Genomic DNA, 23,206 nt, shown 5'->3' with positions numbered 1-23,206 from the left:
GAGTCTGCTCCTCTGACTTCCTAGTGTGTTGTCTAATTCTGTTATTTTATTGTTAATCTTTTGGATTTCTACATGTTGTCTCTCTATGGATTCTTGCAACTTATTAATTTTTCCAGTATGTTCTTGAATAATCTTTTTGAGTTCTTCAACAGTTTTATCAGTGTGTTCCTTGGCTTTTTCTGCAGATATCCTAATTTCATTTGTGATATCATTAAGCATTCTGTAAATTAGTTTTTTATATTCTGTATCTGATAATTCCAAAATTGTATCTTCATTTGGGAAAGATTTTGATTCTTTTGTTTGGGGAGTTGGAGAAGCTGTCACGGTCTGCTTCTTTAAGTGGTTTGATATGGATTGTTGTCTCCGAGCCATCACTGGGAAACTAGTTTTTCCAGGAAATCTGCTGCGTGCAGTCCAAATCCCTGTGGGACGGTTCCCCGGCTCGGGTGCTGCTCTTTCTGCTCCAAGATCAGTCACTGCCTCCCGGGGACTTCTCCTACCGGCTGCCTCCCACGCCGCCCGTGGAACCGGCTAGTCCCCCTCCCGGGGTTAGTTCAGGGGGGTGGAGCAGGTCTCTGTGCTTGTGCCGTACCTGACTGGTATGCTGGCTCCAGGCTCTGGAAACAATCGCTGCTTCCCCGTATTAGTTCGTTCTCCGTCTCTAAATCTGTGTTTGTTGTTCAGGGTTCGTAGATTGTTATGAATGTGATCGATTCACTTGTTTTTCCGTGTCTTTGTTGTAAGAGGGATCCGAGGTAGCGTCTGCCTAGTCCGCCATCTTGGCTCCGCCCTCCTCTATTCTAATCTTTGTTTAACAATCATGTATCTATATAGGTAGCAGTTATTTTATTTTCAATGGCTTTGCCTTTCCACAGTATGTACGTTGTTTGTTTGTGTATTTCATCTTCAGATAGTTTGGCATATATCTCAAATCTGTTTTAGTATATGTTTCTAATGTTAATTCTATTTTTATATGTTTTCTTTCACTGCATTTGATGTTTTCATGGCTTTATGCATTTGTCCCTCTGTATAACAAATCAATCTATCATATATTTCGCATTATTTTATCTTTTGTTTCTCTGTGTATTTACTGTCTCCAAATGCTCAAGTTTTAATCAGTTCCTTATTTTTCCAATGATTATGATACCTTGTTTTCTTCCCACAGGAATGAAGTAGGGATAACCAAAAAAGGTAATTCACAATGAAGAAGCCATGAAAGGGACAAATGTTAGCAACCCAGCAGGTTTCATCTTACTGGGTTTTTCTGATCAGCCCCAGTTGGAGATGGTTCTCCTTCCAGTCATCTCTGTCATATACATTCTGACATTGATGGGGAATGCAGCCATCATACTGGTCTCATACTTGAACCCCAAACTCCACACACCCATGTACTTCTTCCTCTCTCATCTCTCCTTCCTGGACCTCTGTTTCACTACCAGTATTGCCCCACAGTTGCTTTGGAATCTCAAGGGCCCTAAGAAGACCATTAGCTACACTGGTTGTGTGATCCAGCTATACACTGCTTTGGGGCTGGGCTCCACGGAGTGTATCCTTCTAACTGTTATGGCCTATGACCGCTTCAATGCTATCTGTCGACCCCTTCACTATGGTGTCATCATGCACCCCAAGCTTCTTTGGCAACTCGCATCTGTGGCCTGGATCAGTGGTTTTGTGGAGTCCACAGTTCAGACCATCCTTGTTTTCCAGTTGCCTCTCTGCAGCCACCACACAATGGATGATTTTATGTGTGAGGAGCCTGCACTTATTAAAATTGCCTGTGTGGACACAACCTTCCTGGAATATGAGCTTTCTGTAGCTAGTGTCCTCTTTGTGGTTATACCTCTGGGACTTATTTTGGTCTCCTATGGCTGCATTGTGAGGAGTGTGCTGAGAATAAAATCAGTTGAAGGCAGAAGGAAAGCATTTGGGACCTGTGGGTCTCACATGGTTGTTGTGGTTTTGTTCTTCGGAACTGTAATTTCTGTCTACGTACAACCCAAGAGCAAGTACACACAGAAGCACAGTAAATTCCTCACCTTCTTCTATACTGTAGTGACTCCCTCATTTAATCCTTTGATCTATACCTTGAGAAACAAAGAGGTTAAGTGGGCTGTGAAAAGGCTGCTGGCAAGTGACCTGAAATAGGGAGAAACGTGAAATATACTTGTCTCAGGAAAAGACAATTTTCATTGCAGTCAGCGAGACAGAGGCATAAGAGGCTGACCATACTATCTAATTTAAACCTGGATTCTAGGCTAACAGCTATATTTTTTGAGAAAAACCTATTTTTCCTCAGGGGTCAAAACCAGGATGTGAAAACATATGCCTCACAGTATCTTAACCAAGTGACCATCTAAACCCTTCAAAATACCGGTATTCTGGAAGAGTGCTGTCTGAGTTTTGGTGTCAGCAAGGTATTTTTTTCTTTTTACAAGACTTTTTTTTTTTACAAGACAGACAAAAAAAAAAAAACAAAAAACTACAAGCATCTTGTGACCATGATATAAGCATCTTGTGACCATGATATAAGCATCTTGTGAAACTATCTGTAATCACTGACTAACTATACTATTTATAACTAGTAACCAATTAAAAAAAAAAACCAATTAGACTGTAATTATTACAACATTCATTGATTTTCCTATAATTTCCCTCCCTGCGGTTTCGTTCCTCTTTTTACCCCATAAGAACACTTGTATAATGAAGCTGCCATGGGACTACCTGGTTCCATTTTCAATGAGCTGTGTAGTTTCTCAATTGCAATTATTTTAAACTCATAATAAATCCATTTTAACTTGAAACAGCATTAAAGTTTTTCTGTATAGCATACTCGTGCAATAACTCAGATGCTGGGAGTTTTTAGGTACATCTGATTATGGTTTCTCCTTTCATTTAGAAGAAGCAGAGCTAAATCACCTGAAGAAAAGTAGGTGTGAAATATTCTTTTATTGACATCCCAAAGTTACCTACTCTAAATCCTTCATATCCTCTTTTCTGGAAATGTCGTGTGTCTCCCTTTTTCCTACTTTGTAAATAGTCTGTGAAAAAAATATCTATAGCTATGTGCATGTGTATATGTTTTGTGTACTTTCATAATCCTAAAGTTGTTATTCTAGGGACTGGCTAATGACATGACTGACATAGTTATGACAAACATGTTTTCATGTAGTAGGAGTAAATCTCCTTCATGGAGGTAGGCCTGGGATCATAGATGCAGAAATTGAGTTTGCCTAAGAATGCTTCCTATTGTTTTCCAGTCTCACTTTCACTAGTAGTTTAGACAATGAGTTTTCTGTCCACAGTTTATATGAAACCGTGAAGGCCATTGGAAAACCTACAATGATCTAACAGTTTGCCTTACTTGGGGGGATTATAGATTCTTGCTGAGTCAGTAGAGGCCTCTGGGACTAAGTGTATTCAGGGATTTTCTCATCTCTCCCACCCACAGAAGGAGCCCCCAAGAGAGATGTGCCATGAGGCTGAATATTTCTCTTTTATTCATGTCTCATCAGACTAGAATAACTCTCAGTCCCTTTTGATCAACCCCTTAGACTTATACCTTGAATCTGAGGTAAATATGTGAACAGAAGTTTAAGACTCATCATTAAATCTGAATATTTAAATTTGACAAAAGTAAACAGATTGCTGTAGAAATAATAAGTGTTTGTCTTTGTCATTTATATAATATTCTTTTTTATTGATATTGTGACTTGATAGAATATACAAAATTCTTTTCATATTGAATATAACATTTTTCTCTCTTCTAATAACATACTTAACAATTTTGGTAATACTTTACATTTAAAAATATTGGGCTTGTTTTCCATATGTTCAAACTAGTTATTTGTTTACAGAAAATTATCGAGATTTCTATTGTCTCTAATACTAGACCCTGTTTAGGTATTCTTGTTTCATGCTATATTTTACAAATGTAGTTTTTATAAAAGATAAATGCTTTAACAGAGATTATTCCTAGGGAATCACTTTAATACAAATAACTAGTTGAACTACGATGAGATTCCATCTCACACCAACCAGACTGGCATTAATCCAAAAAACACAAAATAATAAATGTTGGAGAGGCTGCGGAGAGATTGGAACTCTCATACACTGCTGGTGGGATTGTAAAATGGTACAACCACTTTGGAAATCCATCTGGCGTTATCTTAAACAGTTAGAAATAGAACTACCATACAACCCAGAAATCCCACTCCTCGGAATATACCCTAGAGAAACAAGAGCCTTCACACAAACAGATATATGCACACCCATGTTTATTGCAGCTCTGTTTACAATAGCAAAAAGCTGGAAGCAACCAAGATGTCCGTCAACAGATGAATGGGTAAATAAATTGTGGTATATTCACACAATGGAATACTACGCATCGATAAAGAACAGTGACGAATCTCTGAAACATTTCATAACATGGAGGAATCTGGAAGGCATTATGCTGAGCAAAATGAGTCAGAGGCAAAAAGACAAATATCGTATAAGACCACTATTATAAGATCTTGAGAAATAGAAAAAACGGAGAAGAACACATACTTTTGTGGTTACAAAGGGGGAAGGGAGGGAGGAAAGGAGGGAGAGGGTTTTTTATTGATCAATCAGTAGATAAGAACTGCTTTGGGTGAAGGGAAAGACAACACTCAATACAAGGAAGGTCAGCCTAATTGGACTGGACTAAAAGCAAAGAGGTTTCCGCGATAAAATGAATGCTTCAAAGGTCAGCGGAGCAGGGGCTGGGGTCTGGGGAACATGGTTTGAGGGGACTTCGAAGTCAATGGGCAAAATAATTCTATTACGAAATCATTCTGCATCCCACTTTGAAATGTGGCGTCTGGGGTCCTAAATGCCAACAAGCGGCCTTCTAAGATACATCAGTTGGTCTCAACCCACCTGGAGCAAAGGCAAAGGAAGAACACCAAGGTCACACGACAACTAAGAACCCAAGAGACAGAAAGGGCCACATGAACCAGAGACCTACATTATCCTGAGACCAGAAGAACTAGTTGGTGCCCGGCCACAATCGATGTCTGCCCTGACAGGGAGCACAACAGACAACTCCTGAGGGAGCAGGAAACCAATGGGATACAGACCCCAAATTCTCATAAAAAGACCATACTTAATGGTATGACTGTGACTAGAGGAATCCTGGAGGCAATGCTCCCCAGACCTTCTGATGGCACAGGACAGGAACCATCCCCGAAGACAACTCATCAGACATGAAAGGGACTGGTCAGTGGGGGGGAGAGAGATGCTGATGAAGAGTGAGCTAATTAAATCAGGTGGACACTGGAGAGTGTGTTGGCAACTCTTGACTGGAGGGGGGATGGGAAGATAGAGAGAGAGGGAAGACGGCAAAATTGGCACGAAATGAGAGACTGAAAGGGCTGACTCAATGGGGGAGAGCAAGTGGGAGAAGGGAGTAAGATGTATGTAAACTTACATGTGACAGACTGATTGGAATGGTAAATGTTCACTTGAAGCTTAATAAAAATTAATTTAAAAATATCCAAAAAAAAAAAAATAACTAGTTGAATATAGTATGGAGTTGAATGGGGTGGTTAAAACACACACACACACGCACACTTTGGAGAAGAAAATCATGATCTAGTGTGAAGGACATTGTTAAGGTAACTTAAGTGTTGTCTGTGTAGACCTCGTCTTTGTTCACAAAACATGATTTGATTGACCTTAATCATTAATTTATTAATAAATGTGGGCACAATCAAATTAAATTTTCATTCCTGGATTAGGGCAGCCAAATGTATAATAATAACTACAATGATCTGAATCAATTAACATCTTGTAATTTAAAACAAACAAAAAACTGAAGAAAAGAATAATAATGATATCCTTACACATTAATTTTTTTTTACACATAGCACCTTTAGAAATAGTTTATTTTAATTTTTCAAAATTTACAAAGGAGAATAAAAATTACATAAGTGTTGATGAGTGTACTACTTATTAACTCAAAATCAGAAATGAAATCAAAATCATGTGATTATTTCTCACCTATCTTTCTCTTACAATATTCTGAAATATTTGTAAAACCTTTAGATTGCAAGGAATCCTTCAAAGAGGCTTTCCACTCCTCCCCATTACTTAGCTTAATAGCGTTCTATCCTGATTATGTTGAAAAAAAAAAATTTTTTTTTTTTTTTTGTCGATTTATTCTCTCCCATCCACTGAGAAGGAATTTATAAACTGGAGGTGAGGTTAGAGGCATTTGGCTTCTCCAAGGTTCAAACCTGAAAGCTGTGACATAAACGAGTCTCTTAAGAGGATCTGAGAATCAGAGTGATCGGAGATTGGAATCTGAAAATATGTGTGTGTGTGTTATTTCAACCCCATAAAAAGATTTTAAAACTATTTTCCTTTCCTGATATCTTTTCAAATCTGAAATACGAAAAAAAGATTCAAGTTCTATTTGGAGGAAGAAGAATTCTCTTGGGGAAAATCCTTTTACTTTTGGCAAAAGAGATCAAGAACTTACTTTCCCCTGTATATTTTTTCTAATTCGTCTTGTGGTATGTATAATTATGATATTTGAGAAAGATGCACAGAGGTTAGATGTCAGAAATAATTTCTGAATGGGAATCTGAAGGAGAGACAAAGTAACTTAAGGAAGTAGCTAAATCAGTCAATGTTGAGCAATATAGTTGGAAACACCACAAGAGGAAGATGTGGTGATATGAGAAAATAAAACAGGTTACATACATTCACTAAGTTGCTCCCCTTCTCTCTTTTACATTTGTCATAGTGTAGAGAGGAAGACAATTAGTGACTTTAGCATATTAGAGTTTCTACCCTAAAACCAAAATCACTACCCAATAGCCATGAGCTAGGTGAAAGTAATATTTCTTAAAAATAGTCCCTAGAGAAAATGAGATTAGAAAAAAATGAAAGTACATAGTTTATAGGTTCTCTCAAGAACTTGAGATCTGTATCTCTGTGTTGCTAATTAGCATATGGAATTGTATAATGTCCCAAAGTGGGCTTTTTCAGTGAAGAAACATAAAGGGAGGAGCATCCTAACTGGATACTTCCTGTATACCCAGTCAGACAACATCATAGACAAATTCTTCCAGTCATACCCAGGCCTTCAGGTCATATGTTCCTATATTCAATTCTGTGAGTGAAGAAGAAGGAGAAGAAACAACAACAACAAAAAATACCTTTCCTGTTAGAAGTTAGCTACATAATTGGAAAACTTCTTACTTTTTTCTAACCAATTATTTCATTAAAAAGCATAAAGATTCTTCCATTTCAATAAATGCTAACAATAACACCAGTGCCTGAATAATGCTTCATTATAAAGATGTATCAAATTATCTCAATATAATTGATCATCAGATTTGTTTATAATTTTACTGTTAATGGAAACTGATGTGGTTAATAGCCTTATAATTAGATATAATTACATATTATTAGCCCCATGCATCTGTCAATTCATCATGCTGTGGTGGCTTGTGTGTTGCGGTGAGGGTGGAGTGCCACCAGTAGTTCAAATACAAGCAGTGTCACCCGTGATGGACAGGTTTCGGTGGAGCTTCCTGACTAAGAAAGGTTAGGAATAAGGACCTAGCCTTCTACTTCTGAAAAGAATGAACAGTGGAAACCTTATAAGTAGCAGCAGAACATTTTCTGATAAAGTGCCAGAAGATGAGCCCCTCAGGTTCTCAAAAGACACTCAAAAGATGCCTGGGGAAGAGCTGCCTCCTTAAAGTGGAGTCCATCTTACTGACAAGCTGGACTCCATAGTCAAGCTTTTGGGACCTTCATTTACTAATGTGGCACAACTCAAAATGAGAAGAAACAGCTGCAAGTTATCTATTAATAACTGGAACATGGAATGTATGAAGTATGAATACAGGAAACCATAAAAAATGAAAAGGAACACATAAATATCCATGTCCTCATTATTAGTAAGCTGAAATGGACTGGTATTGGCCATTTTGAATCAGATAATCATGTGGTCTACTATGCTGAGAATGAAAACTTGAAAAGAAATGACATTGCATTCATCATCAAAAAAGAACATTTCAGGATGTATCCTGAAGTACAACACTGTGAGCAATAATATTCATATGCCTACAAGGAAGACACTTAATGTGACTATTACTCAAATTTATATACCAACCACTAAAGCAAAAGATGAAGAAATTAAAGATTTTTATCAACTTCTGCAGTGTGAAATTGATAGAACCTGCAATCAGGATGCATTGATAATCACTGGCAGGTGAAGGCTGGAAACAAAGAAGAAGGATCGGTAGTTCAATAACATGGCCTTGGTTATAGAAACAATGCTGGAGATCACATGATACAATTTTCCAAGACCAATGACTTATTCATTGCAAATACCTTTTTTTGAGGACAGAAACAGCAACTATACACATGAACCTTGCCACATGGAATACACAGGAAACAAATCAACTATATCTGTGGAAAGAGATGATGGAGAAGCTCAATATCATCCATCAGAACAAGGGCAGGGGCAACTGTGGAACAGATCATCAATGATTCGTATGCAAGTTCAAGTTGAAGCTGAAGAAAATTAGAACAAGATCCTGAGAGCCAAATTACGACCTTGAGTATAACCCACCTGAATTTAGAGACCATCTCAAGAATGGATTTGATATATTGAACACTAATGACTGAAGACCAAATGAGTTGTGGAATGACTTCAAGGACGTCATACATGAAGAAAGCAAGAGGTCATGAAAAAGACAAAAAAGAAAGAAAAGACCCAAATGGATGTCAGAAAAGACTCTGAAACATTCTCTTGAACATTGAGTAACTAATGCAAACAGAAGAAATGATGAAGTAAAAGAGCAGAACAGAACATTTCAAACAGAGGCTCGAGAAGACAAAGTATTATAACAGCATACACAAAGACCTGGAATTAGAAAACCAAAAAGAAAGAATACACTTGGCATTTCACAAGCTGAAAGACTGGAAGAAAAACTTTAACCTTTGAGTTGCAATATTGAACTCTACAGAAAAAATGGAAACCCTGTTGGTGTAGTGGTTAAGTGCTACAGCTGCTAATCAAAGGGTTGACAGTTTGCATCCACCAGGTGCTCCTTAGAAACTCTATAGGGCAGTTCTACTCTGTCCAACAGGTTTGCTAAAAGTCAGAATCAGGGGTCTGTCCTCCTGCAATACAAACAGAATTGGAAAAGGACAATGAATGGGTCTGAGGGTAAACCCAGGACCAGAACATATGGCAAAAAATTTGCCCTATTTTGACACTAAAGTTGAAAGAATAGGTTTTAGAAGTAGGAGTCTGAAAGAGTCTATGCCACCATGGTTTCTAAATGCTTACTGTCATGTACTTCACTAGAAAATGTTTTTGGACAGGCTACTGTATGTCCAAATATAAATATTTTTATACTGAAATTATATGTCTGTGTCTTAGGCTGGGTTCTCAAGAGAAGCGAAACTAGTAAAGTGTAAAAAAAATATATAGAAAGAGATTTACATTAAGGAAATGGCTCAGGCAGTTGTACTGGCTGGAACGTCCCAAGTTTGTGGGTCAGAATAGAGGCTTCTCCTGATTCATGTAGCCACACAGGCTGGGAAACCCAAGATAGGCAGGTCAGGCAGCAGGGCTCTTGCTTATAGGTGTGAAGATCAATGAATCCCAGGATCAGCAGGCAAGACTACAGGTAAGCTGTCAGCTCAAGTCCCAAGAACTGATGAACAGGAGCCAGCTGTAGAATCCAGAGTGACCCAAAGCCCATGATGTCCACTTATATCTGATGCAGGCCACACTCTCAAGGAAACTCCCTTTCAACTGATTGGCTACTCACAGCAGATCCCATCATGGAGGTGATCACATTGTATCAATTCTCACCATGGAAGTGATCACAACTTCATACAACTGCCAAGCTACATCATAACTGCCAAATCACTGAGAATCATGGCTCAGCCAAGTTGATATACAACCTTAACCATCACACTATGTTATTACTGTACACATATATTTGTACCCTTTGAGGATTATAAACTGAAAGAGAAGTTATCAGATATTCAAAATAAATGTACATAAAAAAATTATCAATACGTCCTTCCTTCTCCCGAATGGATCCTTTTGCACAAAACTTAGGGTACACACCATCTACTTTGGGAACTATTATAAAAGTCATTGTCTATTTAAGAAGTGAGAGCAATGCTGTGAGTCCAGCATACTTACTTTGTAATATGATTACTTTTAACCATTTCTGAAAAGAGGTAATGAATTTGCAATTCTCTACTTTTATACTAGATATCAGAGTGAACTTCCTTCCATCATTTCTTCTTTCCCAGCCAGTAATTTTGTTTTAACTTCATATGTGTATACACAGATATGTGCTGTTGTTGTTGTTAGGTGCCCTGGAGTTGGTTCTTATTCATAGTGTCCCTATGCACAACAGAATGAAACACTGCCCGGTCCTGAGCAATCCTTACAATCGTTGTTATGCTCGTGCTCATTGTTGCAGTTACTGTGTCAATCCACCTCATTGAGAGTCTTCCTCTTTTCCGCTGACCTATACTTTGCCAACCATGATGTCCTTCTTCAGGGACTGATCCCTCCTGACAACATGTCCTAAGCATGTAAGACGCAGTCTCACCATTCTTGCTTCTAAGGAGCATTCTGGTTGTACTTCTTCTATGACAGATTAGTTCATTCTTTTGTCAGTTCATGGTATATTCAATATTCTTCATCAATACCACAATTCAAAGCCATCAATTCTTCTTTGGTCTTCCCTACTCATTGTCCAGCTTTCACATGCATATGTTGCGATTGAAAATACCATGGCTTGGGTCAGGCGCACCTTAGTCTTCAAGGTGACATCTTTGTTCTTCAACACTTTGAAGAGGTCCTTTGCAGCAGATTTACCCACTGCAATGCGTCTTTTGATTTCTTGACTGCTGCTTCCATGGCTGTTGATTGTGGATCCAAGTAAAATGAAATCCTTGACAACTTCAATCTCTTCTCCGTTTATCATGATGTTGCTCATTGGTCCAGCTGTGAGGATTTTTGTTTTCTTTATACTGAGGTGCAATCCATACTGAAGGCTGTGGTCTTCGATCTTCATTAGTAAGTGCTTCAAGTCATCTTCACTTTCAGCAAGCAAGGTTGTGTCATCTGCATAACACAGGTTGTTAATGAGTCTTCCTCCAATCCTGATGCCCTGTTCTTCTTCATATAGTCCAGCTTCTCGGATTATTTGCTCAGCATACAGATTGAATAAGTATGGTGAAATAATGCAACCTTGACACACACCTCTCCTGACTTTAAACCGATCAGTATCCCCTTGTTCTGTCCGAACACCTACCTGCCTCTTGATCTATGTAAAAGTTCCTCATGAGCACAATTAAGTGTTCTGGAATTGCCGTTCTTCACAATGTTGTCTATAATTTGTTATGATCCACACAGTCGAATGCCTTTGCATAGTCAATAAAACACAGGTAAACATCCTTCTGGTATTCTCTGCTTTCAGCCAGGATCCATGTGACATCAGTGATGATACCACTGGTTCCATGTCCTCTTCTGAAACCAGCCTGAATTTCTGGCAGTTTGCTGTCGATATACTGCTGCAGCCGTTTTTGAATGATCTTCAGCATAATTTTGCTCGTGTGTGATATAAATGATATTGTTCTATAATTTCCACATTCGGTTGGATCCCCTTTCATGGAATTAGGCATAAATATCGATCTTTTCCAGTCAGTTGGGCAGGAAGCTGTCTTCCATATTTCTTGGCATAGACGAGTGAGCACCTCCAATGCTGCATCTGTTTGTTGAAACATCTCAATTGATATTCCATCAATTACTGGAGCCTTGTTTTTTGCCAATGCCTTCCAGAGCAGCTTGGACTTCTTCATTCAGTACCATTGGTTCCTTATCATGTGCCACCTCTTGAAACTGTTGAACATAATCTAATTCTTTTTGGTATAATGACTCTTTGTATTCCTTCCATCTTCTTTTGATGCTTCCTGCATCGTTTAATATTTTCCCCATGGAGTTCTCCACTATTGCAACTCGAGGCTTAAATTTTTTCTTCAGTTCTTTCAGCTTGAGAAATGCCAGGCGTGTTCTTCCCTTTTGGTTTTCCATCTCCAGCTCTTTGCACATGTCATTTAAATACTTTACTTTTTCTTCTCGAGATGCCCTTTGAAATCTTCTGTTCAGTTCTTTTACTTCATCAATTCTTCCTTTTGCTTTAGCTGCTCAGTGTTCAAGAATGATTTTCAGAGTCTCCTCTGACAACTATGTTGGTTTTTTCTTTCTTTGCTGTCTTTCAATGACCTTTTGCTTTCTTCATGTATGATGTCCTAGATGTTATTCCACAACTCCTCTGGTCTTCAATCACTAGTGTTCAATGTGTCAAATCTATTCTTCAGATGTTCTCTAAATTCAGGTGGGATATACTCAAGGTCATATTTTGGCTCTGGTGGACTTGCTCTGATTTTCTTCAGTTTCAGCTTGAACTTGCATATAAGCAACTGATGGTCTGTTCCAGAGTTGGCCCCTAGCCTTGTTCTGACTAATGATACTGAGCTTTTCCATCATCTCCTTCCACAGATGTAGTCAATTTGATTTCTGTGTGTCCCATCTGGCGAGGTCCATGTTGGTGAAAGAAAGTATTTGCAATGAAGAAGTAGTTGGTCTTGCAAAATTCTATCATTCGATCTCCGGCATTGTTTCTATCACCAAGGCCATATTTTCCAGCTACTGATCCTTCTTCTTTGTTTCCAACTTTTGCATTCCAAACGCCAGTAATTATCAATGCATTTTGATTGCATGTTCAATCAGTTTCAGACTGAAGCAGCTGATAAAAATCTTCTATTTCTTCATCTTTGGCCCTAGTGGTTGGTGCGTAAATTTGAATAATAGTCATATTAACTGGTCTTCCTTGTAGGCATATGGATATCATCCTATCAGTGTCAGCGTTGTACTTCAGGATAGATCTTGAAACGTTCTTTTTGATGATGAAAGCAATACCATTCCTCTCCAAGTTGTCATTCCCAGCATAGTAGACTATATGATTGTCCAATTCAAAATGCCCTATACCAGTCCATTTCAGCTCACTAACACCTAGGATATTGATGCTTATGCATTCCATTTCATTTTTGACAATTTCCAATTTTCCTAGATTCATATTTCATACATTCTAGTTTCCAATTATTAATGGATGTTTGCAGCTATTTCTTCTCATTTTGAGTCATGCTGCCTCAGCAAATGAAGGTCCCGAATTCTTTACTCCATCCATGTCATTAAGGTCAACTCTACTTTGAGGAGGCAGCTCTTACCCAGTCATCTTTTGAGTACCTTCCAATGTGGGGGGCTCATCTTTCAGCACTATATCAGACAATGTTCCTCTGCTATTCATCAGGTTTTCACTGGCTAGTGCTTTTCAGAGATAGACTGCTGGGTCCTTCTTCCTAGTCTGTCTTAGTCTGGAAGCTCAGCTGAAACCTGTCCTCCATGGGTGACCCTGCTGGTATCTGAATAACGGTGGCATAGCTTCCAGCTCACAGCAACACGCAAGCCCCAGAGTATGACAAACTGACAGACAAGTGGGGGCACAGATATGTACATATTTGCAAAGGTATATACAACACACAGAAGTTCCATAACAAGAAACTTGGAAATAAAATAATTTAAAATAAATCTATTAAGAAGCTATCAATAAAAAAAAAAAAAAAAAAAAAACCAAACCCAGTGCTATCGAGTCTATTCCGACTCATAGCAACCCTATAGGACAGAGTAGAACTGCCCCATAGAGTTTCCAAGGAGTGCCTGGCGGATTTGAACTGCCGACCCTTTGGTTCACAGCTGTAGCACTTAACCACTACACCAGCAGGTTTTACGAAGCTATCAATAGTATTGATAATTTTAATACCATATTTAATAGAAAGTGGGTGAATGACCTCAACTGGCTTTGCAAGTTCATTATGAGTGGAACTGAAGGATATTCTCACTCTTGAAATTTCAACTGTGCTTTCTGTTCTGAATACTTTTATAGCAAAAATGCATGTGCACATGTGCCCACACGTCTGTGTTTAGAAAATGGTATAACATTGATTGCCTTCTAGTAGAAACAGAAGACAAGCCTCTGAGGTTTTTCTTTCTCTAGAGACCTAGCAGTGGGAGGTTGTCTAGGAAGGAGATCATGTGTTGAATGAATAAGGTGATCATCATCCACCTGAAGACAGTTTGAGTAACGAGATTACAGGAGAATATGAATAACAGGTTATGCACACCTAGTTCCTCTACTGCCTGTCCTGGAACTGTGACAGAGATTGAATCTTCATCAAAACCACCAACATCCCCGGTACCTGCATTGTCATTCTCCCTGGAAGGTAACCTTTGTTTCTCATGTTGTGAAAAAAGAAATAAAAGGAAATATTTTCTAAAATTAGAGGACATCCAGAGTTGGTTTCCTTTTGCATTGAACAGAAGCTTTTCATATATAACCCAGTATTTACTATATTCATTGTCAGGAAAAATTGACTACCTTCTTCTCTTTGTAAACACAAATCCCCTTACCCTTATCTTGATTAACAGGAATGTGAAAGGAAGAGGTAATTCTTTCAGGGTAGAGTCTACTTGGAAAATACTCATTCTTCTTTAACATAATAATCCATTTGCCAAAGAATCCTGGCAATGTAGAGTTATATGATACAAAATGAGGCCACATTGTGCTTCTCCCAATAGAAATCTACTCCTTCAACAGCATAGTTCTTTCTCCCTTTACTGTATACCAGGGGAAATTTTGCCAGCTAAAGTCAGTATCAATCCCAGTGCATTACAGAATTGAGGGTTTTTTATCACCAAAGTACTTGGTCTTGGTCGGATAGACAAATGCTAAACAATGTGACCGTAAGTGTTAGTTTCCTTTTCTTATTATAATTCTGGACAGAGGATTATCTTCCACTCAGAACACATAATAGTTTCATCTTGGCAAAATTTCAGAATGCAATTGACTATTACCATGAATGTCAAAGAAAATGTGTGACATTCTCTCTTTAATCTCAACTATGATTTTTATGCAACTATTGCCTGAGATTCTGCTTAATGACTTAGGAGTCTTGTAAGTAAGTTTTTGTTTCATGTTTTCCAGTTAGGATATTTGAGGGGAAATCAGAAATTTTTCAAACTACACCTTTGAATTCTCCATAATTTACGTCATAAAAGATCAGCAGATTGTATACCAAAAAACAAAAAAAAAAACAAACCCAAAACCACTTCTGTTAAGTCAATTCTGACTCATAGTGACCCTATAGGGCAGAGTGGAACTGCCTCAGAGAGTTTACCAAGGAGCACCTGGTGGATTCAAACTGCCAACCTTTTGGTTAGCAGCCATAGCTCTTAACCACTAAACTACCAGGGTTTCCATGGATTGTATAAGGTGACTGAATTTGTATACTGTTGTCATAAAAGCAACCTAAAGCATGTGGACTATGGGTGTCACTGAGGGGTAAAAAAAAAAAAAAAAACTTGCTGATTGGAGACTTGGAATTTGATTCTTCGAGAGAGTAACATTTATAAAGATAGTAGACTAATGACCCAAATAGGGAGATCACAGTGGTTTGTATGGTGTTGGTGAAGAATATTGAATATACCATGGAGTGTGAAAAGAACAAACTAATTTGTCTTGGAAGTACAGCCAGAATGCTCCTTAGAAACAAGGATGGCAAGACTTCATTTCACATACTTTCAATATGTTATCAGAAGAGACCAGTCCCTAGTGAAGGACATTATGCTTGGTAAAGTAGAGGGTCAGCGAAAAAGAAAAAGACACTCAATGAGATGAATTGAAACAGTGGTTGCAACAATGGGCTCAAACATAGCAACAATAATGAGGATGGTGCAGGATAGGGTAATGTTTACTTTTGTTGGACATAGGGTCTCTGTGAGTCAGCACTGACTTGATGTGATTGCACCTAGCTTCAACCACTTTCAGTAGTTATTTGCTTCATTGGAAAGCAATGAAAGAAATGAGTATTAATGATAGTCATATCTAACTCTTCCTGTTTAAATATTCCTAGCTATTCTTATTTTGTCTTTAAGTCTCCAGCTGTATAAAACCTTTCTCATACTCTTCGTCACTCCACGCATCTTTCGATTTATCTATTCTACCTATTTCCTAACAATCATGTATCTATATATGTAGCAAACCTTTTATTTTCAAGGTCTTTGCCTTTCCACAGTATATACATTGTCAGTCTATGTATTTCATCTTCAGGTAGTTTAGTATATATCTCAAATCTGTTTTCATATATGATTCTGTTGTTAATTCTATTTTTATATATTTCTTTCAATGCATTTGATGTTTTCATTGCTTTATGCATTTGTCTATCTATATAACAAATCAATCATAATTTTTTGCATTATTTTATCTGTTGTTTCTCCCTATATTTACTGTCTTCAAAGCTTAAGTTTTATTTAGTTTCTAATTTTTCCATTGGTTATAATACCCTATTTTCTTCCTGCAGGAATAAAGCAGGGATGACCAAAACAGGTGATTCACAATGAAGAAGCCATGAAAGGGACAAATGTTAGCAACCCAGCAGGTTTCATCTTACTGGGTTTTTCTGACCAGCCCCAGTTGGAGATGGTTCTGCTTCTGGTTATCTCTGTCATATATATTCTGACATTGATGGGGAACACAGCCATCATACTGGTCTCATACTTGAACCCCAAACTCCACACACCCATGTACTTCTTCCTCTCTAATCTCTCCTTCCTGGACCTCTGTTTCACTACCAGTGTTGTCCCACAGATGCTTTGGAATCTCAAGGGCCCTGAGAAGAACATTAGCTACACCGGTTGTGTGATCCAGCTATACATTGCTTTGGGGCTGGGCTCCACGGAGTGTATCCTTCTAACTGTTATGGCCTATGACCGCTTCAATGCTATCTGTCGACCCCTCCACTATGGTGTCATCATGCACCCCAAGCTTCTTTGGCAACTCGCATCTGTGGCCTGGATCAGTGGTTTTGTGGAGTCCACAGTTCAGACCATCCTTGTTTTCCAGTTGCCTCTCTGCAGCCACCACATGGTGGATGATTTTATGTGTGAGGAACCTGCCCTTATTAAAATTGCCTGTGTGGACACAACCTTCCTGGAAAACGAGCTCTCCGTAGCTAGTGTCCTGTATGTGATTATACCTCTGGGACTCATTTTGGTCTCCTATGGCTGCATTGTGAGGAGTGTGCTGAGGATAAAATCAGTTGAAGGCAGAAGGAAAGCATCTGGGACCTGTGGGTCTCACATGATTGTTGTGGTTTTGTTCTATGGGACTCTAATCTCTGTCTACATAAAACCCAAGAGCAAGTACACACAGAAGCACAGTAAATTCCTCACTCTCTTCTATACTGTAGTGACTCCCTCATTTAACCCTTTGATCTACACCTTGAGAAACAAAGAGGTTAAGTGGGCTCTGAAAAGACTGCTGGCAAGTTACCTGAGACAGGGTGAAATGTGAAATATACTTGTCTCAGGAAAAGACAACTTTCATGGGAGTCAGTGAGACAGAGGCATAATAGGCTGACCATGCTATCTAATTTAAAACTGGATTCTAAATTAACAGCTATATTTTTTGAGAAAAACATATTTTCCTCAGTGGTCAAAACCAGGATGTAAAAACATATGCCCTGTGGGGTCTTGACCAAAATATCTCAAAATACCCGTACTCTGGAAGAGTGTTGTCTGAGTTCTGGTGCCAGCAAGTTATTTTTTCCTTTTACAAGATTGAAAAAAACAAAAACAAAAAATGCAACTACAACAAAAAATAAGCATCTCCTGACCAAGATACAAGCATCCTGTGAAACTATATGTAATCATTGACTGTAGTATTAATAATCAGTAACAAAGCAGACTGTGATTATTAAAACATTCATTGGTTTACTTGTGATTGCCCTTCCTATGGTTAGGTTCTTCTTACCCCCATAAGAACACTTGTGTAATGAAACTGCCTCGGGACTACCTCATCCCATTTTCAATGGGCTATGTGGTTCCCCAATTGCAAGTGTTTTAAACTCGTAATAAATCTGTCTTAACTTGAAACAGCATTAAGACTTTTTTCTCTACAGCATAGTCATGCAATTCCTCAGATGCTGGGTGGGAACTTTTAGGCACATCTTAGTACGGTTTCTTATTTCATTTAGGAGGAGCAGAGCTAAATCACTTAAATAAAAGTAGGTGTGAACTATTCTTTTAATGACACCCTGAAGTTACCTTCTCTAAATCCTTCATATCCTCTTTTCTGGAAATGTCATGTTTCCCCCTTTTCCCTACTTTGTGAATAATCTGTGAAAAAAATATGTAAAAGTATGTGCATGTTGTATATGTTTTGTGCACTTTCATAATCCTAGAGTTGTTGCTTTAGGGACTGGTAATAACATGACTGACGTAGTTAAGACAAACCTATTTTCACATTGTAGAAGTAAATGTACTTCATGGAAATAGGGCTGGGATCATAGCTGCAGAATTTCAGTTTACCTAGGAACGCTTCCTATTGTTTTCCAGTCTGACATTCAATAGTAGTTTAGACAATGAGTGTTCTGTCCACAGTTTACGTGAAACTGAAGGCCACTGGAAAACCTACAATGATCTAACAGTTGCTTACCTGGGGGGATTATAGATTCTTGCTCAGTCAGTAGAGGCCTCTGGGACTAAGAATACCCAAGGATTTTTCTCATCTTCTCCATCCACAGAAGAATACCCCAAGAGAGATGTGCCATGAGGTTGAATATTTCTCTTTTATGTATCTCTCATCAGACTATGAAAACTCTCAATCCCTTTTGATCAACCCCTTAGCTTTATACCTGGAATCTGAGGCAAATATGGAAACACAAATTTAAGTCTAATGATTAAATCTGAATATTTAAATTTGATAAAAGTGAACAGATTGCTGTATAAATACGCATTTGTCTTTGTGATTTATATAATATTCATTTTTATTGACATTGCAACTTGATGGAATGTACAAACTTGTTTTCATATTGAGTATAACATTTTTATCTCTTCTAATAATGTACTTAACAGTTTTGGCAATATTTACTTTTTAAAAATATTGGCCTTGTTTTCCAAATGTTCAAACTGGTTATTTATTTCTAGAAAATTACTAAGATTTCTATTGTTTCTAATACTAGGCCCTGTTTAGGCATACTTGTTGCATGTAATATTTTACAAATGTAGTTTTTATAAAAATAAATAAATGGTTTAACAGAGATTGTTCCTAAGGAATCGCTTTAATACAAACAACTAGTTAAATACAATATGGAGTTGAATGGGGTGGTTAAAAACAAACACGCACATTGGAGAGGAAAAGCATGATGTAGTGTGAAGGGCATTGTTAAGGTAACAAGTGTTGTCTGTGTAGACCTTGTCTTTCCCTGTTCACAAAAAATGATGATTGGCCTTAACAAATGTGTCATTAATATATCAATAAATGTGGGAACAATCAAATTAAGTTTTCGTTCACGGATTAGGGCAGCCAAATGCTTAATAATCAGTACAATTACCTGAATCAATTAGAAATTTCTTGTAGCTTAAAACAAACAAAAAATGAAGAAAAATAATAATGATAGCCTTACACACAGCACCTTTAGAAATAGTTTAATTTTTCAAAATTTGCAAACTAGAATAAAAATTATGTAAGTGTTGATGAGTGTACTACTTATTAACTCAGAATCAGAAATGAAATCAAAATCATGTGATTACTTCTCTCCTATCTTTCTCTTACAATATTCTAAAATATCTTTCTCTTACAATATTCTAAAATATTTTTAGAACTTTGGATTACAAGGAATCCTTCAAAGAGACTTTCTATTCCTCCCCTTTACTTAGCTAAAGAGCTTTCTATCCTGATTATGTTGAAGAGTAGATTTATTCTCTCCCATCCACTGAGAACCAGTTTATAAACTGGAGGTGAGGTTGGGGGCTTTTGGCTTCTTCAAGGTTTAGACCTGAAAGTTGTGACTTAAAAGAGTGCCTTTTGTCCTAACAGGATCTGAGAAGGGGAGTGATCAGAGATTAGACTCTGAAAACGTGTGCGTGTGTGTTATTTCAACCCCATAAAAGCATTTTAAAAGTATTTCCCCTTCCTGATATCTTTTCATATCTAAAATACAAAAAAAAAAAAAAGGCTATCAATTTCTGTTTGTAGAAAGAAGAATTCTCTTGGGGAAAATCCTTCTACTTTTGGCAAAAGAGATCAAGAACTTTCTTTCCCCTGCTATGTTTTTCTAATTCTTCTGTTGGTATGAACAGTTACGATATTTGAGAAAGATGCATAGAGGTTACATGTCAGAAATAATTTCTGAATGGGAATCTGGAGGACAGACAAAGTAATTTAAGGAAGTAGCTGTATCAGTCAATGTTGACTGATGTAATTGGAAGCACGTCAAGAGGGAGGAAGATGTGGTGATATGAGAAAATAAAACAGGTTACATACATTCACTAAGTTGCTCCCCTTTTCCTTTTGTCAGAGTGCAGAGAGGAAGATAATTAGTGACTTTAGCATATTAGAGCTTTTATGCTAAAACCAAAATCACTACCCAAACCCATGAACTAAGTGAAAGTAATATTTCTTGAAAAATAGTCTCTAGAGAAAATGAGATTAGAAAAAAATGAAAGGTATATAGTTTGTAGGGTCTCTTAAGACCTTGAGGATCTGTATCTCTATGTTGCTAATTAGCATATGGAGTTGTATAATGTCCCGAACTGAGCTTTTTCAGGGGAGAAGCATAAAGGAAGGAGTGTTCTAACTGGACATTTTCTGGATACCCACTCAGACAACATCATAGACAAATTCTCCCACTTGTACACAGGCCCTCAGTGTATATGTTCCTGCATTCAATTCTGTGAGTGATGAAGAAGAAAAACAAAAAACAACAACAAAAAAAAGTAATACATTTCCTATTAGACATTAGCTATATAATTGGGTAAACAAGACTTGTTACTTTTTTCTAGCCAGTTATTTCATTAAAAAGCAGAAAGGTTTTTCCATTTCAATAAATGCTAACAATAACACCAGTGCCTGAATAATGTTTCATTACAAAGATGTTTCAAATTATTTCAATCTCTTGTATATAACTGATCATCAAGTTTGTTTATTATTTTTTCTGCTAATGAAAACTGATGTGATTAATAGCTTTATAATTAGATATAATTACATATTAGTCCCATGCATCTGTCAATTTGTCATACTGTGATGGCTTGTGTATTGCTGTGATGCTGGAAGCTATGCCACCAGTATTTCAAATACCAACAGGGTCACCCATAGTGGACAGATTTCTGTGGAGCTTCCTGACTAAGAAAGATTAGGAAGAAGAACCTAGCCATCTACTTCTGAAAAAAATGAACAGTGGAAACATTATGAATAGCAGCAGAACAGTGTTTGGTATAGTGCCAGAGCCCCTGAGGTTGGAAGGCACTCAAAATAATAGTGAGAAAGAGCTGCCTCCTCAAAGTACAGTTGACCTTAATGACAGGGATGAAGTCAAGCTTTTGGAACCTTCATTTGCTGAGGTGGCGTAACTCCAAATGAGAAGAAACAGCTAAAATATCCATTAGTAATTGGGATATGGCATGTAGGAAGTTAAGAATTTAGGGAAAATTGGAAGTTGTCAAAAACGATATGGAATGGATAAAGATTCATATCCTTGGTATTAGTGAGCTGAGATGGGCTGGTATTGGACAATTTGAATCAGACAATCATATGGTCCGCTACACTGGGAACAACTTTAAGAGGAATGGCATTGCATTCATCATCAAAAAGAACATTTCAAGATGTGTCCTGAAGTATAATGCTCTCAGTGGTAGGATAATATGTATACGCCTACAAGTAAGACCAGTTAATACAACTATTGTTCAAGTTTACTCATTCATAACTAATGCCACAAATGAGGAAATTGAAGGTGTTTACCAACTTCTGCAGTATGGAATTGATCAAACATGCAATCAAGATGCATGGATAATTACTGGTGATTTGAACATGAAAGTTGGAAACAAAGAAGAAGGATCCATATTTGGAAAATAGGGCCGCAGTGATAGAAGTGATGTTGGAGATCCCAGGATAGAATTTTGCAAGACCAATGACTTCATTCCAAATATCTTTTTCAGCAGCATAAACTGTAACTATCCACATGGACCTTTCCAGATGGAATACATAGGAATCAAATCGACTACATCTGTTGAAAGAGATGATGGAGAAACTCATATCATCTGTGAGACCAAGGCCAGGGGCTGACTGCAGAACAGGCCATCAATTGCTCATATGCAAGTTCAATTTAAAGGCAAAGAAAATTAAAACAAGTCCACTAGAGCCAAAATATGACCTTGAGTATATTCCACCAGAATTTAGAGACTGTATCAAAAATAGATTTGATGCACTGCATGCTGATGACCAAAGACCAAACGAGTTGTCAAATGACATCAGGGATATCATATATTAAGAAAGCAAGAGGTCGTTAAAAAGAAAGGAAAGAAAGAAAGAAAAAAAAAATGGATGTCAGAAAAAATTCTGAAACTTACTCTACAACGTAGAGTAGCTAACGTGAACAGAAGAAAAGATGACTCAAAAGACCTGAACAGAAGATTTCAAAGGGCAGCTGGAGAAGACAAAGTGAAGTATTATACCGGAGAAAATCTTGAATGCTGCAGGATGCATCAAAAGAAGATGTAAGGAATACACAGTCACTGTACCAAAAAGAATTGGTTTACCTTCAACCATTTCAGGAGGTAGGATATGATCAAGAACCACAGTATTGAAAGAAGAAGCCCAAGCTTCACGGAAAACACCGGCAATAAACAAGGCTCCAGGAATTGACAGAATACCAACTGAGATGTTACATAAACTGAGGCAGTGCTGGAGGTGCTCGCTAGCCTGTGTCAAGAAATTTGGAAGACAGATACCTGGCCAAGCCATTGGGAGAGATCCATATTTCTTCCCATTCCAAAGAAAGATGATGCAACAGAATGTGAAAATTATTGAACAATGTCATTAATATTACACACAAATAAAATTTTGCTGAAGACCATTGAAAATCAGTTGCAGCAGTACATCCACAAGGAACTGCCAGAAGTTCAATCTGGATTCAGAAGATGATGTGGAACAAAGGATATCATTGCTGATGTCAGATAGATCTTGAATGAAAGCAGAGAATACCAGAAAGATGTTTCCCTGTGTTATATTGACTA

The 23,206-nt window shown here is 37.7% G+C and overlaps 2 protein-coding genes across 2 annotated transcripts; both read left to right on the top strand.

The window, feature by feature from the left end:
• Positions 1-1,212: 1,212 nt before the first annotated feature.
• Positions 1,213-2,145, top strand: LOC126076391 (olfactory receptor 2G3-like). The gene has a single exon (XM_049884946.1). It carries the CDS (start codon positions 1,213-1,215, stop codon positions 2,143-2,145), a length of 933 nt encoding a protein of 310 aa, XP_049740903.1.
• Positions 2,146-16,541: 14,396 nt separating this feature from the next.
• LOC126077121 (putative olfactory receptor 2B8) lies at positions 16,542-21,390 on the top strand. Its single transcript, XM_049886181.1, has 2 exons — positions 16,542-17,456; positions 21,373-21,390. Exons 1-2 carry the CDS (start codon positions 16,542-16,544, stop codon positions 21,388-21,390), a joined length of 933 nt encoding a protein of 310 aa, XP_049742138.1.
• The last annotated feature ends 1,816 nt before the right edge of the window (positions 21,391-23,206 follow it).

The sequence above is a fragment of the Elephas maximus genome, chromosome 1, assembly GCF_024166365.1.
Source record: "Elephas maximus indicus isolate mEleMax1 chromosome 1, mEleMax1 primary haplotype, whole genome shotgun sequence".
Lineage (NCBI taxonomy): Eukaryota > Metazoa > Chordata > Mammalia > Proboscidea > Elephantidae > Elephas > Elephas maximus.
Note: the sequence above shows the minus strand (reverse complement) of the source record. Positions and strands in the feature narration are given on the sequence as shown.

Excerpts from the sequence above, each read along its gene's own strand:
- LOC126077121 (XM_049886181.1), top strand. The coding sequence starts at position 16,542 with ATGAAAGGGACAAATGTTAGCAACCCAGCAGGTTTCATCTTACTGGGT.
- LOC126076391 (XM_049884946.1), top strand. The coding sequence starts at position 1,213 with ATGAAAGGGACAAATGTTAGCAACCCAGCAGGTTTCATCTTACTGGGT.